Source organism: Panicum virgatum, chromosome 6K, assembly GCF_016808335.1.
Source record: "Panicum virgatum strain AP13 chromosome 6K, P.virgatum_v5, whole genome shotgun sequence".
NCBI classification, from domain to species: Eukaryota; Viridiplantae; Streptophyta; class Magnoliopsida; order Poales; family Poaceae; genus Panicum; species Panicum virgatum.
Genome location: NC_053141.1, coordinates 25,643,393 through 25,659,067, shown reverse-complemented (window position 1 = coordinate 25,659,067; position 15,675 = coordinate 25,643,393). Strand labels below are relative to the sequence as shown.

General features: G+C 43.2%; 1 protein-coding gene across 1 annotated transcript; it reads right to left on the bottom strand.

Moving 5' to 3' along the window:
• Nucleotides 1-11,105: 11,105 nt before the first annotated feature.
• LOC120713350 lies at nt 11,106-14,853 on the bottom strand. The gene is made up of 4 exons (XM_039999334.1): nt 14,086-14,853; nt 11,785-11,892; nt 11,417-11,696; nt 11,106-11,263 (listed from the first exon to the last, which is right to left on the bottom strand). The coding sequence occupies exons 1-4, from the start codon at nt 14,851-14,853 to the stop codon at nt 11,106-11,108; spliced, it is 1,314 nt and encodes a 437-aa protein (XP_039855268.1).
• Between the last annotated feature and the right edge of the window lie 822 nt (nt 14,854-15,675).

The window sequence follows — 15,675 nt, the reverse complement described above, 5'->3', positions numbered from 1 at the left end:
TCTAAAGTCTAAGTTGTTGCAGGATTCGAGATAGGCTAAACCGGACTTAGAACTATTGCTCTAGTAGGGAACCTCTCAGAGTTCTTTTGAAAACTAAAATCTCGGTAAAAGTTTCCCACATGGTTATTGTTGGTACTTTGTAACGTCATGAATAAAATCCGCAAGCGCACGGATACCGCTGTAGCTTTCACCCAAGAGTATTCCATGGTATCGTATCCACTGGGGAGCATGAGTGCACTATCTATGGGTTCAGGCTCATCCAAGGACTCACACACCGGTGTAGGAAAGATAGAAGAGACGACTTCCTAAGATCTAGAATCTATGTTTAGAAGAAGGGATCACATCGCCGTTATACTTCGAGCTACTGGTTTCGACCGGTTCATACAAGCAGATAGCTCTAGTAATTCGTGCTCTATCCAATAACCGAATGTGGAGGATTACTAGGGCTTGAACAGGGCTGTCACCACCTGCCGGCTACCTCTACAAACCGTGGGACTATCAGACAACTGATTGGTATAGTCCAGCCTAGACACAACGTCTACGCATTTCCCTACTAACCTTAGCCCTGGCCAAGTCTTGCCTTTTCTATTCGGGGTCTTAAGCTAAGATCAAATGCTACTCTCTAAGCATACACATCAATTTATATAAGGCAGATATGATAACTTGCGATCTAAACTCTAATTCTAAATTAGAAAGTCTCGAACACTTACAACCGAATAAGCATCCGTCGAGGTACAAACGGAGAAGAGTGCCGACAATCCCGGCACTTCCCCCGACTCCTCCTCACTCTCCTCCACTTCTTCTACACCTCCTAGACTACCTAAGCATCTAGGAGGAATGCCTCAAACTCTAAGGGAGAAAGGTGAGTTGAGTTGTGTTGAGTGGTGTGTTGTGGTGTGTTCGTATTCTCACCCCCTCTCCTACTATTTATAGGAGGGAGCCATGGTTTGCACGGGCGCCTTCTGCAGTTAAGCCTCCTTGAACTGACTTTGGGACCAATGGGGGAGTGCCACATCAAAGGGGGAAAAGCTGTGGCGCCTAACCATGGTCGGCCGACCATGGGTCAGGCCCAACCAACCTTCCCCTTTGGTGGTTGGGTCGTCCTGAAGTCCCACGTGTCCAAATCATGTGGCATGCTCTGTCTTAAGTCGGTTTGCTACTGCATGTGGGCCCATAAATCCTCGTGCTTGCGTCTGATTGGTCGGGAAGGGATTGACTCGGATTGCTGACGTGTCATTGCTCATGGGTGCATCTCCTTCTTATGTGCTGTTGTCAAGTGGGCCCTTTTGGCCCTTGGGCTTGCCTATGAGTGATTGGGCATTTGTACCTTGGATCATTCTTACTAGATTTCTGTATTTTCAGCCCAAATTTACCTGCACACATTCTCAGACCAGCATATGTGGAATTCGTCAAATAATCATCCTATGCTAATATTTATTCCTTCCGATGCTCAACTTTTGCACGATAGTTGATGGTCAAAATGGGTCGATATAGACCGTCAACAAGATTCCCCACACTTAGTTCTTTGCTCATCCTCGAGTAAAGGCAAGAACTAAGGCAGACCTGACTTTATATGATATGAAACCTACATACAAGTTATTCTATGCTTCACCCTTACTTGTGAATTTTGATGTGTCTACCATGAATTATTTGGGAAGTTTAAGAGTGGAACGGTGCTGACTTCAGTCTCCTCCACTTTCTTGCCATATGACTGGGGTTTTGAATATATTTTTGCAAAGACCAACCATAGCTTTACTTCCTCATAGGATCTCTCATGTCGCTCATTATATATACTAGCATAGACGCACGTGCCACACGCACGTGATTTGAGAAACCTAATTAGATTTTGATTCAAAAGTATACTAAATTAAGTATTAATTAAATTAGTATTTGAAATAAATTTTAAAAATATCTATCATCACAAAGGCCACTGCTATCTCGCAACATTTTCTATTATATTGTTTATTATATTTATTGGTGTGAAACCACAAGCACTAACCATTGGACAATCTATTTCTAAGGAAAAAATAGAGGACTACCGAAGAAAAAAGTTTTTTGGCTTATGCGTTCTTGCCTACAATCAATTCATATATCTATTTATTTTCATCACTGAAAGCAATTTGCTTCGATTACAGTTACATGAAAGTCAGCGTAAAAAATAGCTGTGTGTTGGTTGCAGTAAAGCAAAATAAAATGGCAGAAGACACATATGGAGTCTACATTAGACGTGCTCAATTGAAATACCTCTAGGTCAAGAAAAAAACGATCTTCTAAATCTCAGTATATGGTTAGAAATGACTAATCTACAGGTGCTTCGCGTGAAGCCCCTTGCACTGCAACGTTATAGATCCTTGAAAAACTGAAGAAATTGTCGAGGAGCAAGGGCAAGTGGATCAAACGGCCTACGGTAGACGCTTTCTGCGAAGCCTGGATCGAATCAATGTCCCTCCTTCCCAAAGAACCAGTCGTCACCTCCATGTATGGCTGCATGTTGACCTCCTCACAGCCTGCACCTTCTGTCCGTTTCGTTCCCGATAGCATAGCCCGGCTGTTTCTTCGCCGCCGTCGTCAGAGGAGAGGAGACGTGGATTCGGAGATACTGCCCCCGTTTTGTGTAGGAATCATGCGGCGGCTATTCTGGTCAGTCAAGTGGGGGAGGCTCAGGGGCGTGGGAGAGTGAGTTCGGTGATGAGCGCGGGCAGCCCAGTAGGTGGAAGGGGCCAATTTTCGGTTGCGATTTTGGGCACGGCGCCGACGGGTGAGGAGTGGAAGCAGGAGCGTGAACGCCGATGGGCGGGGGCGGGGAAGCTAGAGGATGCGCCAGTGCGGGTGTGCGGGTAGGATGGGGTATGGTGAAAATAACAATTGGTTTTGGGCAGAAACATCTCCCAACTTGTAGTTTCTATGGGTCTCCACCCCCTCCCACCTCCCTCGGCCCTGACAGGTGGGTCCGGCATGAGGGGTATGGTGGACCCGATCCGGGTGAGAAAAGTTTTCAATTGTTTTCGATCTTTATAGTATAGATATGTCCTCACCAAAGCATTGCTTGTTTTCATCCTACTTCTAAAGATAGCTTATGTGGACTTATGGTAGGAGAGATGGAAGCATGCACTTGTGTCACGTATATTGCAAAATCAAACAATAGATCCATGGAGATGACAAATCAAACAAGCTGATCAAGATCGTGCACATATGTGGAAGGTGGATGGTGGAAATGGAATACTCCTATGGATCTCTCTCCCTTTTATTTGGATAGCATGAGGACATGGCTATATTTATATATATATATATATATTCTTTTTTTTCTTGGACCTTCATGTGTCCACTTTTTTTTCAACACTGGGACCTTCATGTGTCCCTATTTTTTTTGGTCATCCTTCTTGGGCATGCCATCTTTTTTTTTGTTAGCCGATGCCTCATTTGAAGGATATTAGAGAGAGAGATCATTCAATATGGAGTTTTATTTTGTGGATGGATGGAATGGCATAGCTAACATCTAGTGTAGATGTTTAGCTGGTGGAGTGCACGTGATCTCGATCAAATAGGTATGGAAGACATCTCACTAGGGTCACAAAGTTTGATGAAGCTCAAAGCAATAACAAGGCACATATGTATAAGGTTTTGTGTTATCAAGATCAACATATGGTTTTGGTAGGACAAACACGTGGAGTTGTAAAGCTATGGAGGTTTTCCTTTTGATAGAAATATCCCAGACATATAAGCAAGGAAAGCAAAGATTCTTCCATCAAACCATATCGCACTAGTCAACAATTTAACGGTTATGGGTTCCCTAAGATATGATTCACAAGCTCAAGTTTAGCGAAGAATAAAAAGTATGCAAGCCAATTATAGAGAAGCACAGAACCAGAGGATACCTTGAGTATAATTTTAATGATTAAGTAATGGCTTCCATTTAAACTCATAGGTAGGGGAAAGTACGAGGGGTAGAGTGCACAAACCGTCGCGATGAAGAACGAACGGGGCTTGTGCTAGTCAGCCAAATCTGGGGTTCCACTGGCCAATACTAGCTTTGATTCGTCTTGGCCTTTTGCATTTTGGTTCGTTCGGTGTTGTGCACGTGTTGTGGGAGATCTCGAGTGTATATGCTTGAAAGTTTCGAGAGATCTCACCCACACTTGTTCTTGTACCTAGTGCTTATTCAAAAACAAAACTACGGAAACAAACTAATGGTTCTACCGGTTTTAAGAACCAGGGAGCTTCTAAAATATATTCAAACTCAAATTTAATCTCACCATGATACTTGCTCAAGCAAGGCTGAATCAAGATTGCATCAGCATGGGTATGTCGTGCAACATTAATCCAAAACTTTGGCTTACCTTTCCATTTGTGTGTAGCTCAATGGCTTACCCATTTAGATTTGATTTTCTTGTAGGGCTTAGTCCACATATGCAACTGATACCTATACAAATATTAACTCTAAGAACGTCAATCAAACTAGACATTGACTGAAGAGGACATTTTAACCCAAACACCATGCTTGATTTAAAAGGCCTATGAATGTGTTATGCATCACACATTCAAATCAGAGCATACAATGATAGATAAAGGAAGCATGAAGCATGAATGAGCTTTATTCAAATAGAGATAAGCATGAGTACATACCTGGTGATCCTCGGGGGACCTCCCGGTAGGGCTTTGTTTAATGTCAAAAGCAGTACATTGAGAGTACTTACCGCGGTGTTTCGTTAATGAAAAACTCATCACCCTGACAACTCCTCTCATTTTTTTGTATAGAGCAAGATGCGAGGACTAGCACCAATTAAAAGACAAGATATGGATTGAGAAAGAAACTTACTTTGGCGTACTCACATACCTCCCCCACACTTGCAGTTTGCAAAACTTCAAGTGTATGGAGTTCAAGTCTCCTTCTGTAGTTGTTCCTCCACCAAGACATAACGAGGCGTTGTAGTCGGTGTAGCTCACATGTTCATAGGCGTTGTCTATCCATCGTTTTCTTTGATCTTCCCCTGGAATGGTTAGTGACCAAAAATACCTGAAGGAAAACTATATCCTAGAACATGCCCTTCCTTTTTATTGAAAGGGAAATAAATAAGTAAATAAATAAATGATAATCCGAGCTATCTCCCAGTAGTGCTTTGTTTTGTGGTCATAAGCTCGACCATGAGAACCCTTGTAGCCATCATTGGTGATGGGTCATTGTTTCACCACCAATCGTTGAAGCTAGCTACAAGGTTAGTGCTATGGTGCACCCACAAAATCTGCAATGTTTACGATAAACATATACATCTACAACCAAACTTCTGAAGATTTTGCAGAAGAGAACTATAGGGTGGTTGTAGTCCATGTGTGTGCATGGTGCACTAAGCGTGCCTGACTCTGGAGTTGCATTGAATGAGCATGGTTTATGCGGTATATCTGGAGTAAAGTTTTCATGCTCATTTGAGGAATCCTTTTCATTGGACTCCAGAGTTGGCGCCTCGGGTATGATGCAAACCTTAGCAGCAGGGTCATAAAGAGCTTCTATGGCATTTCCCTTCATAAAACAAGGGATGGTGTCCAACCATGTATAGCGTGCACCATGAAACGTTGTAGATTAGTACAGTTTTGCATGGGAATTTGAACCTCTGGCAGACTGTTGAGCATCTGATAAGTCTTCACTAAAGTACTCAGATCTCATTAGTGGATAATCAAAAGTACTCGGCATGAAAGTCATTAGAAAGTAGACTTGATAAGCTTTCCAAAATGTTCTCATTGACCTTTAAAGGTTTTGGGAATCAAAAGTTATGACTGCTTCTTTTAGACTGTTCTGCAGGACTGGTCGGGTTCGAGTGTGGTCCTTTATCCTCTTTGGTGAACCTGAGCAATACCAACGTGCACGACTTAGGCAGTATATAATTCTCATTAATATTAAAATGAATTTCATAAAGTAGTGCGTTCAACGGAGATTGGGCTAATCCGAATTGCTTCAGATGTACGTCTTGCCTCCTTTGACCAATCCATTGCAGGTGTATGGCAGGAAAATCCATTGATGGTCTCATAAAGACACAACGATTCCATAGGCTTGTCGTGCCTAAAATGATTTGAGGTATTTTGGATGTTTTCCGAAGGATCATCCTCTAATCAGGAAGAGAACTCCGAAGGTTGAATTTCTTCTTCCTTCGGTGTTCGTTGTTCGGGATAGGGCTCAACAGACGAATATTGGGATGTGGAAGATGAAGATTTAGATTCGGGTGTTGAGAGACTCCCATGGCTCGACGCGGATTCCTCCCGGCGGGGTTCACTATGGTCGGTAGTAAAGAAAGAGTCTTCTAGGAAACTATCTAGGATGTCTCTTCCTTGTGCCGAAGTTGTGTGAGCGAACCATCCTCCGCTGGCGACGTCAAGCTCTAGGGCAGTTTTCATGTCTAAACCCGGGTAGAAAACGTTCAATAAAACTTCATCGGGTATAGACAAGTCTGGGCTTGATGCCAAAAGATATGAGAATCTAGCCCATGCTACACCTATGGACTCCTTCTCTAATTGATCAAAAGCAAGGATGTCAGTCGGTAGGAAGTCTATGCATTCGGTGAGGGAGAACGAGTAACAAATGTCATCTCGAAGTTCTTCCCAATCACCGCTCATATTTCCAATCGTGCGGGTGTACCATTTCTCTGCCCTCTCTGTAAGGGAGAAGGGAAACAATTTCCATCGCAAGGCTTCCTTTGTCATGCCTAGGATTACTAGACCCGAACACAGTTCCTCGAATTCTTGCAAATGCTCATAGGGATATTCACGAATTTCTCCCGAGAAGGGTCACCTCCGAACCATGTCTATAAAACCAGAGTCGAGAGTTCATAGCTAGATGAGGAAGGTGGTGATGGCTCAGACAACTCGCCCCTTGGGGTAGAGAGCTGTGGAAAGGATAGCTGCTTCATGGATAGTGGGGGGAGAGGTAGAAGGAAAGTAAAAGAAAAAGAAGATATGAGGACGACTGAGTCCGAAGATAATGTAGCTACCGTTCCCGGCAACAGCGCCAGAAAGCTTGTTGGTACTTTGTAACGTTACGAATAAAATACGCAAGCGCACGGATACCGCTGTAGCTTTCACCCAAGAGTATTCCAGGGTATCGTATCCATTGGGGAACATAAGTGCACTATCTATGGGTTCAGTTTCATCCAAGGACACACATGTCGGTGTAGGAAAGATAGAAGAGACGACTTTCTAAGATCTAGAATCTATGTTAACAAGAAGGGATCACGTCGCCGTTATACTTCGAGCTACTGGTTTCGACCGGCTTATACAAGCCGATAGCTCCAGCAATATGTGCTCTATCCAATATCCAAACGTGGAGGATTACTAGGGCTCGAACAGGGCTGTCACCACATGCCGGCTACCTCTACAAACCGTGGGACTATTAGCCAACTGAGTGGTATAGTCCAGCCTAGACACCACGTCTACACCTTTCCCTACAAACCATAGTCCTAGCCAAGACTTGCCATTTCTATCCGGGGTCTTAAGCTAAGATCAAATGCTACTCTCTAAGCATACACATCAACTTATATAAGGCAGATATGATAACTTGCGATCTAAACTCTAATTCTAAATAAGAAAGTCTCGAACACTTACAACCGAATAAGCATCCATCGAGGTACAAGCGGAGAAGAGTGCCGACAATCCCGGCACTTCCCCCGACTCCTCCTCACTCTCCTCCTCTTCTTCTACACCTCCTAGACTACCTAAGAATCTAGGATGAAGGCCTCAAACTCTAAGGGAGAAAGGTGAGTTGAGTTGTGTTGAGTGGTGTGTTGTGGTGTGTTCCTATTCTCACCCCTCTCCTACTATTTATAGGAGGGAGCCATGGTTTGCACAGGCGCCTTCTGCAGTTAAGCCTCCTTGAACTGACGTTTAGGACCAATGGGGGAGTGACACGTCAAAGGGGGAAAGGCGGTGGCGCCTAACCATGGTCGGCCGACCTTGGGTCAGGCCCAACCAAACTTCCCCTTTGGTTGTTGGGTCGTCCTGAAGTCCCACGTGTCCAAATCATGTGGCATGCTCTGTCTTAAGTCGGTTTGCTACTACATGTGGGCCATAGATCCTCGTGCTTGCATCTGATTGGTCGGGAAGGGATTGCCTCGGATTTCTGACGTGTCATTGCTCATGGGTCTTGGCGCCTACCAACGTCACCACCGGGAAAGTAGCGATGACGCCCGCAGACGCCAATTTTGGCTGACAGTATTTCATGAACCAAAAATAAATCCGCAAGCGCACGGAATACCGCTGTAGCATTTTACCCGGGAGTATACCGGGGTGTCATTTATATTTCTGCAGGGAAGGCGGTGGGTGAAGGGATATAGACTAGTTGATGAACTTTATCTAGATTAGATATTCTCATGCATAAACAGGGGCAAGATATATAACATGGTAGGAGGTAGTGTGACACACACAAACTACCCTCTGGATAAATAAATAAATAAAATAAAAGATAAAAGATGCTCTAGGCCAGGAGCAAGGCCGAAGTTAGAGCTCGAGTCAACTGTGCTAGGCTAGCTATATCTATACTATCTTATTGGTTAGATCGTCAGAGATTAAACTACACAACAGGGAGACTGCTATCGAAGCAACGGGAGGAGCCCGTACACCCCGGCGGCTTTATGTACCTCCTACCTCCCATACCGAATGTGGAGGATTACTCGGGCTCGGACAGGGCTGTCACCACCTGCCGGCTACGTCTACAAACTGTGGGTATAGTTGACATCCAGCAACTCTTAGCTAATCTAGACACCATGTCTACACTAGTAAGGGATACTCTAGTGTCCCGCGCGGAGCCCCCACCCTCCAGATGGACAGACATCACTCTAGAGCAAACATATGAATACTGGAGCAGTTGATAGAGTTCTATGCACGATATGTTAACCATCTCTAGCACAGGCGATCATGCAATGCAAGCATTGAACAATAACGCAACCATATCAAGAAGCATATATCCAATAACTCAGAACATACTTCGAGCAGATATCGGTAACCATAGTCTAATTCTATTACAAAAAACCGAATATTACAAGAGAGAGCTAGAGATGAACCCATAAAAGAACTCTCGAGCAGATCTGGTGACTCAACGACTCCTAGACTTCTCTTAAACTCCACTAAGCCTAAAGACTATGCAAGATGCGCAAGAGAGGAGAGGTAAGTGTGGTGTGTGTGTGTGTGTGTTCTATTCTCCACCCCCCTTGTATTTATATCAGGGAGCCATGGGGTGAAACTCTCCAAACCGACCTAAGGGACCAACCAGGAGACGACACGTGGCTTGGCTAAGGCGGTGGGGCCCACGGGCCAGGTCGGCCGCCCTGCCAGTGGCGCCAACCGCCCCCATCTTCTTCCAGCAGGTTGTCCTGGGCCTCCTTGTCTAGTCCACGTTGGTTTTGGCCTATCTTGACTTGTCCGAACTGGGTTCTTGCATCACTTTTGGTCCATCTAAGCCTGAATCGGTGCTCTGATAATTTCTGTGATTTTATGTCGGGCCAAAGTGTGCTTGTAACTTGCATATTAGCTCAAAAGCACAACTTGCATTTTCTAGAAGGTAAAGTGTGGTTTAGGGACTTTATTGAATAAAGATGTGTGTAAGAAATGCAAACTCTCATGATTTTCTGATCAAATTGACACCTGGAAATGATCGTTAGTGAGCGTCAACAAGATCCCCCAAGCTGCCCTTTGCTCGTCCCGAGCAAAGTTGGACAAATCAGGTTGTTGATCAGAAAATCACTTTGACTCGTACCTTACCTGTCATGTCATAGTCTGAAGCAGAGAGATTCATCTATAAGCTTAAATAAGTTGGCTATCATACCTTTGCACAATTATCTTACTCCTTCAAGGGGCTTTTTCGCTGTCTCCTTGTCTTGGGCTGTTGAGAGTTAGAACAGTGCATAGAGTAGTACTTACTTGCTCATAGATCTGCAATCCATCTGGAGATACTTTTTGAAAGATTTTTTTTGAAAACATGGCAAAGTTTCCAGGATGACTCTCTCGAGGCACTCAACTTCTGTTTTCCTCACTAGGGCAGTAACTGCCTTCGATCTTTCCTACTACTACTACTACTACAAAGCTTTTGTGGAGCTCAAGGTAGGATAAGAACAGGGCATACTTGCATTCCATATATTGTAAAGTCAAAGAGATGATCCATGGAGAAACAAGTCATGCAATCTTGATCAAAAGGTGCAAGTGTATGTGTGGATGGATAGATGGATGGATGGATGGATGGATGGATGGATGGATGTGGCTTACTCCTTGAGGTAATGGTTTTCTCTCTCGAATCATCCCTTGTCTCTTCTTTTTTTTTGAGACATGGTTACCCCTTTTTCTCTCTCTCTCTCTTTTTCTTTGGGTCATGCTTCTTTGGCATGCCATCTTCACTACAAGAAACTATTTATTCTGTGACGGAACATTTTCGTCATAGATCGCTAAAAATTCGTCATAAAAATTTGTCTGTGACGTTTTCGGACAGCGTCATGTATTGAGCGTCACAGATTAAATCAGATGACGTTTTCTGTTAAATCGTCATAGATCAGCACAATTTATGACGTTTTTGAACTGTCGTAAAACACCTTGAGCCCATGCAACCAAGTCCAGACCCAGCCCAAGCCCAACATTCGTGATGAAATTAAACGTCACAAAAGTTCGCCACGTGGCAGCCAACAAGACTAGTGAGGTGGATAATGATGATGACATTCCTGTGACACATATACGATGACGTGGCTAATGATGTCATTGATGATGTGGCATATGACGTCACTAATGATGTGGCTAACAGCAGCCCATTTTAGGATTGGGCCAATCAATTGGGCTATTTTTTGACCCTATCAAATCAAAGCCCACTAAACAGGCCCATTAAAACGTTAGCCCATCAATTTCAATCCAATTTCTCTGGGATATAACAGCCCAATTTCTCAAGGATATAGCACAAAAATGGTCATTACAGCCCAAAGAATATACCAAATATACCAGCCCAAAATAACAGATTCAATATCAAGTTTACATTCAACACATTCATCTTTCATCCCAAAATAACATAATCAAACAACACTTCCCAAAATATAGCAGTTTTCTTGTTGAGGTTCAATGAACACAAAAAAGGTTTGGTTTCATGTAGTTCATGACAGAAACCCAAAAACAGCAAAAGTCTGAGGACTGAGCACCAAGCAGCAACCAGGTTGTGCATTCAGGTTCCTCCACACCAGCAAGACCTGCAGCACATATAGGTAGCAGTTTGATTCTAGGAGCAAAGGCAGCAAAAGTTCCAGAACAGCACCTGCAACACCAAAAAACAAGTATTTGAAACACATTAAGCCACTATCAGTGAGGCACTCCAGCAGCAAAAAAAACAGTTATGTTGCAACATCAAAAGATTGGTTCCAGTAAAATCTAACATACCATCATGCCTGTCATCATGGTCGATTTTGACCCAAAGCAAGGTCTAGTTTAGCCTCCAATTCAGCTTGCTTCTTGCTCAAGCCTTCCATTTGTTCACGCTGGTTGCTGACAATCAATCGAAGCTCAGCATTTTCCCTCTTCTCTGCTTCTAGTTGTGCACTCAACCTTGGTTGCTTAGTCTGCATCCCCACATACTGAAGGAACACGCTCTTCTTGTTGTTGCGCTCAAGCACATTAGCTACAACCTGAAGCACAGACTTGGGTTGTTCACCTTCTGTTGGTTGTGCAGCCAGTTGGGTGTCCATTTCAGTCTAGCAAGCAAGTAGCAAACATGATTCAGGATCATGGGGCAGCCTAAAATATCCAAGTAACAATAGCACCATTAGAGAGCAGACTTACAATAACTGATTGTACAGCAGGTGTGTAGCCCTTTTTCTTGCTGAAGTGGCACATTTGGAACAATTCAAATGCATCGTGTTCTTTTTCCGCTTCCTCGTCCTGATCTTTCTGCAAAAAATATTTATATGAAGCAAGTTACTTATTTGGTCACAACACCTGATAGTAGGAAAAAATATAAGAAACACCATGAACATTGGACATTTATACTGTTGCAGCAAGAAGTAATATTGTATTGTTTTACAAACTCATCTTGGCAACTTATGGAACTAGAACATCATTTGCTAAAACAGGATACAATAGCAAGTTCAGTTGAACAAAATGGGTATCTAGTCACGATCAGGAAATGGAAATCTATATAGAAGATGTATGGATACAAAATGAAAGGCACAGCGACATGGCTAACTTACCAAATTTTCTGCAAAAACTGGGTAGCTACGGGAGCCGGTTGTTTGATGTAACAAAACATTGCCTCGGTTATCTTTGTTCTTTTGACATGCCTCCTACATCATATGCAGAATACATGTTAGACATGTGGCAATGTATCATGTGCAGAGGAAGAGTTTGGTTATAGGGAGACATACCATTTTTTTGGGATTCTTCCACATTTCAACAAGGGCAATCCATTCATCATTACTTGTTGATTTGACAGGAGAAGTCTTTGTAACCAAATGCAGCGGAAAAGGATCAAAAAAATCTTTCTTCAGGTTGTGTCGCTGTTGGCGAACTGCAGACTTCATCATTTCAAGGCAACCATTTTTAACCACAGCATCATTTGTGTCAATGTTGAACTTTGCCTATTCAGATGGAAGAACATATATAAGAAATATAACATGTAATAAATGAATATCTTTCAAGGCATATATGACCAGATCCTAAAGGAAAAAAATATGGAAGGTGCAAATTTAATCTGTAGCGGTAGAATGGCCAAAAAAAAATCTGCTATCCAGAATCTGTTTATACCAAGAAGCAGGGTTCTGCTAAGAATAATCTGCTATCCTTGTCAAGTGTTATGCTGCACAGTTCCCTGAAAAACTTCCCCAACTCTGCTATTGCTACATAAATGTCATTGTCCAAAAAACCTCTCATGGCAGCTGGAAAGATCCTTTGCAAAAGAACGTGACAATCATGTGTTTTTAGCCCTTGTATTTTTGTTCCATCAGCATTTACACATCTTGAGATGTTGGAAACAAAGCCATCTGGAAACTTCAACTCCTGCAAAAATTTACAAAAGGCCTCCTTTTGTTTCGTGGACAAGGTATATCGAGCACGAGGCATCTCACCATCCTCTCTAAATTGCAGCTCCTCTTTAATTCCCAAATCTTCCAGATCAAGCCTATCTTTAATTGCATCCTTTGTCTTCCCAACTATGTTCAGAATTGTCCCAATGAGGGCCTCACATATGTTTTTCTCAATATGCATGACATCAAGATTATGTCTCAGCATCAGATTTTTCCAATAAGGTAACTGCCATAAACTAACCATCCGCCTCAAAATTCGCCCCACATGACGCCCTTCCATGTCACAACGCTTCCTCTTCCCACATTCTTGTTGCTTCCCAGGTCTAACATTTTAACTTTCTCTAGTTCAGCCAGCAGCTCTTCTATAGTGAATTGACTTGGTTGCTCATTGCTTTCATGAAGTCCAACAAACTCATTGTTTCTCCGCAAATGATGTCCTTTTGGGAGGAATCGAAAATGCCCAATATACCCAATTTTGCTCCTAAGGCTGTATGAAAGAGGGTTCTTGTCACAATGAGTACATGCAAAATAACCTCTTGTGGTACGCCCTGAAAGAGTACTCAAAGCTGGGTAGTCATGGATGCACCACAAAACTGCAGCACGTAGGCTAAATGTCTTGTGAGTTCTAGCATCAAAAGTTCGCACACCCTTCCAAAGATCAAGTAAATATTCTATAAGAGGCTCTAAAAATATATCAAAGTCCTTCCCAGGTGATTTAGGTCCTGGAATAAGTAAAGCCATCATGAAGTTTGACTCCTGCATGCATGCCCAGGGTGGAAGGTTGTATGGCACAACAAATACAGGCCACATGTTGTATCTTGAGTTCTGTTATGAAAAAGGATTGAACCCATAAGTAGCAAGTCCAAGTCTAAGATTTCTTGCATCTTCCGCAAAATCTGAATATACTTCATCGAAATGTTTCCATGCCTCGCCGTCAGCTGGGTGGCACATTTCCTTCTCACTGGGCTTGCCGCTTTAACTTGTGCCATTGTGCTTCCTCTGGTGCTTCTTTGGTTGCAAACATCCTTTTTAACCTAGGTGCTAGTGGAAAATGCCGCAATACTTTTTTTGGTATCTTCTTCCTTTCTGGGTCCTTCCATCTTGACAGACCACAAACATGACAATTGTCAAGCTTGGCATATTTCTTCCTGAATAGCGCACAATTATTGGAGCACACATGTATTGATTCATATCCAAGGCCTAATTCCTTTAGAAGACTCTTTGCTTCATTATATGATTTTGGGAGTGTATTCCATTCCGGGAATGCTTCAGTCAATAGCTTCATTACTGCAGAAAAAGCAGAATTGCTTATCCTATATAATGACTTCATATGAAGCAGCTTTACCACAAAAGAGAACCTTGAGAATTTTGTACAACCAGGATAAAGTTGACGCTTTGCCTCTCTCATGGCTATTTTGAAAAATGAATCTTGTTTATCAGGTTCTGCATCAGCTTCCAGATTTTCTCCATCATGTCTTGTTTGTTCTTCAGCAGTGTTTAGGTCGCCTAAAACTGCTTCTAAAGGATCAACACCATAGTTGTCATCATCTGTCATATCTATGTCATGAACATCAATAGGATCATTAATAACATCTTCATCCGAGTTCTCTCCATGATGAATCCATCGAGTATAACTACTGTCCATTCCATTAATCAATATGTGCTTCTTCACTATAGCTTGACATTGATACTTCTGATTAAGGCATCTACCACATGGGCACAGAATCTCAACCTTATCACTGAATTTTTCACGAATGAAGCTCATAAATTCTTTCACACCATCAATGTGCTCGGGAGAAAACAATTTGCTATGCACCCAAGGTCGATCCATCTATTCAAGCATAACAGAATAACAAAAATGAACAAGTTTGTACCAATTCAAAAAAAATCACAGTAAACAAAGAAGATTATAGATAAATACCTTGATAACTGGTGGCCGTTGTCGAGGTTGGGGACAAGGTTTGCCTCATAGCCGGAGTTGATGCCGTCGATGTCATGCTCCCGCGGCCATGAGGGAGGAGTCGGCAATGGCGGGGCTGCGCGGCATGCCGGCAATGGCGGGCGCCGGCAGTCCGGGATGAGGTAGTGGCAGGCCGGGGTCAATGGCATGGTACTGGTGGGCGAGAGCGGTACAGGATGGGATGGTGGGGGTGGAGGCGCTGTCGACGGCGCCACAGTAGGAGGTCCACGGCGCTCAGCAGGAAGGGGAACTCGCTGCGGATCCAGTCGATTGGGAACTCGATGCGGATCCAGTATACCAAGGACCTTCCATTATTATTATATAAACCTTGATCTTCCTACACAAAACAGAAATGGTCGAGTAGTATAGTGGTAAGGCACAAGCCCTCCTTCCCTGAGGTCGCGGTTCGAACCCCGTCGTCCGCCTTTTTTGCCCAACGATTTTGTCCGCCCTTTTTGGGCCCAACCATCTCGGGCGGGCGGGAGGGCCGCCGGGGGAAATGCGAGTCGACCCAAAAAAATATAAATAAGATCTAAAATCAGTTTTAAACAAAAAATATAATAAAAAGACTTAAAACTAGTTTTGAGCATAAAAGGTTGTTTGATGTGGTGGTATGTCTCAAACATCTCAAGTTTGAGGTCTGCTGTTCAAAGGCGCCGAGACGAGCACCTTTTTGTTCTTCATTTTCTTTTT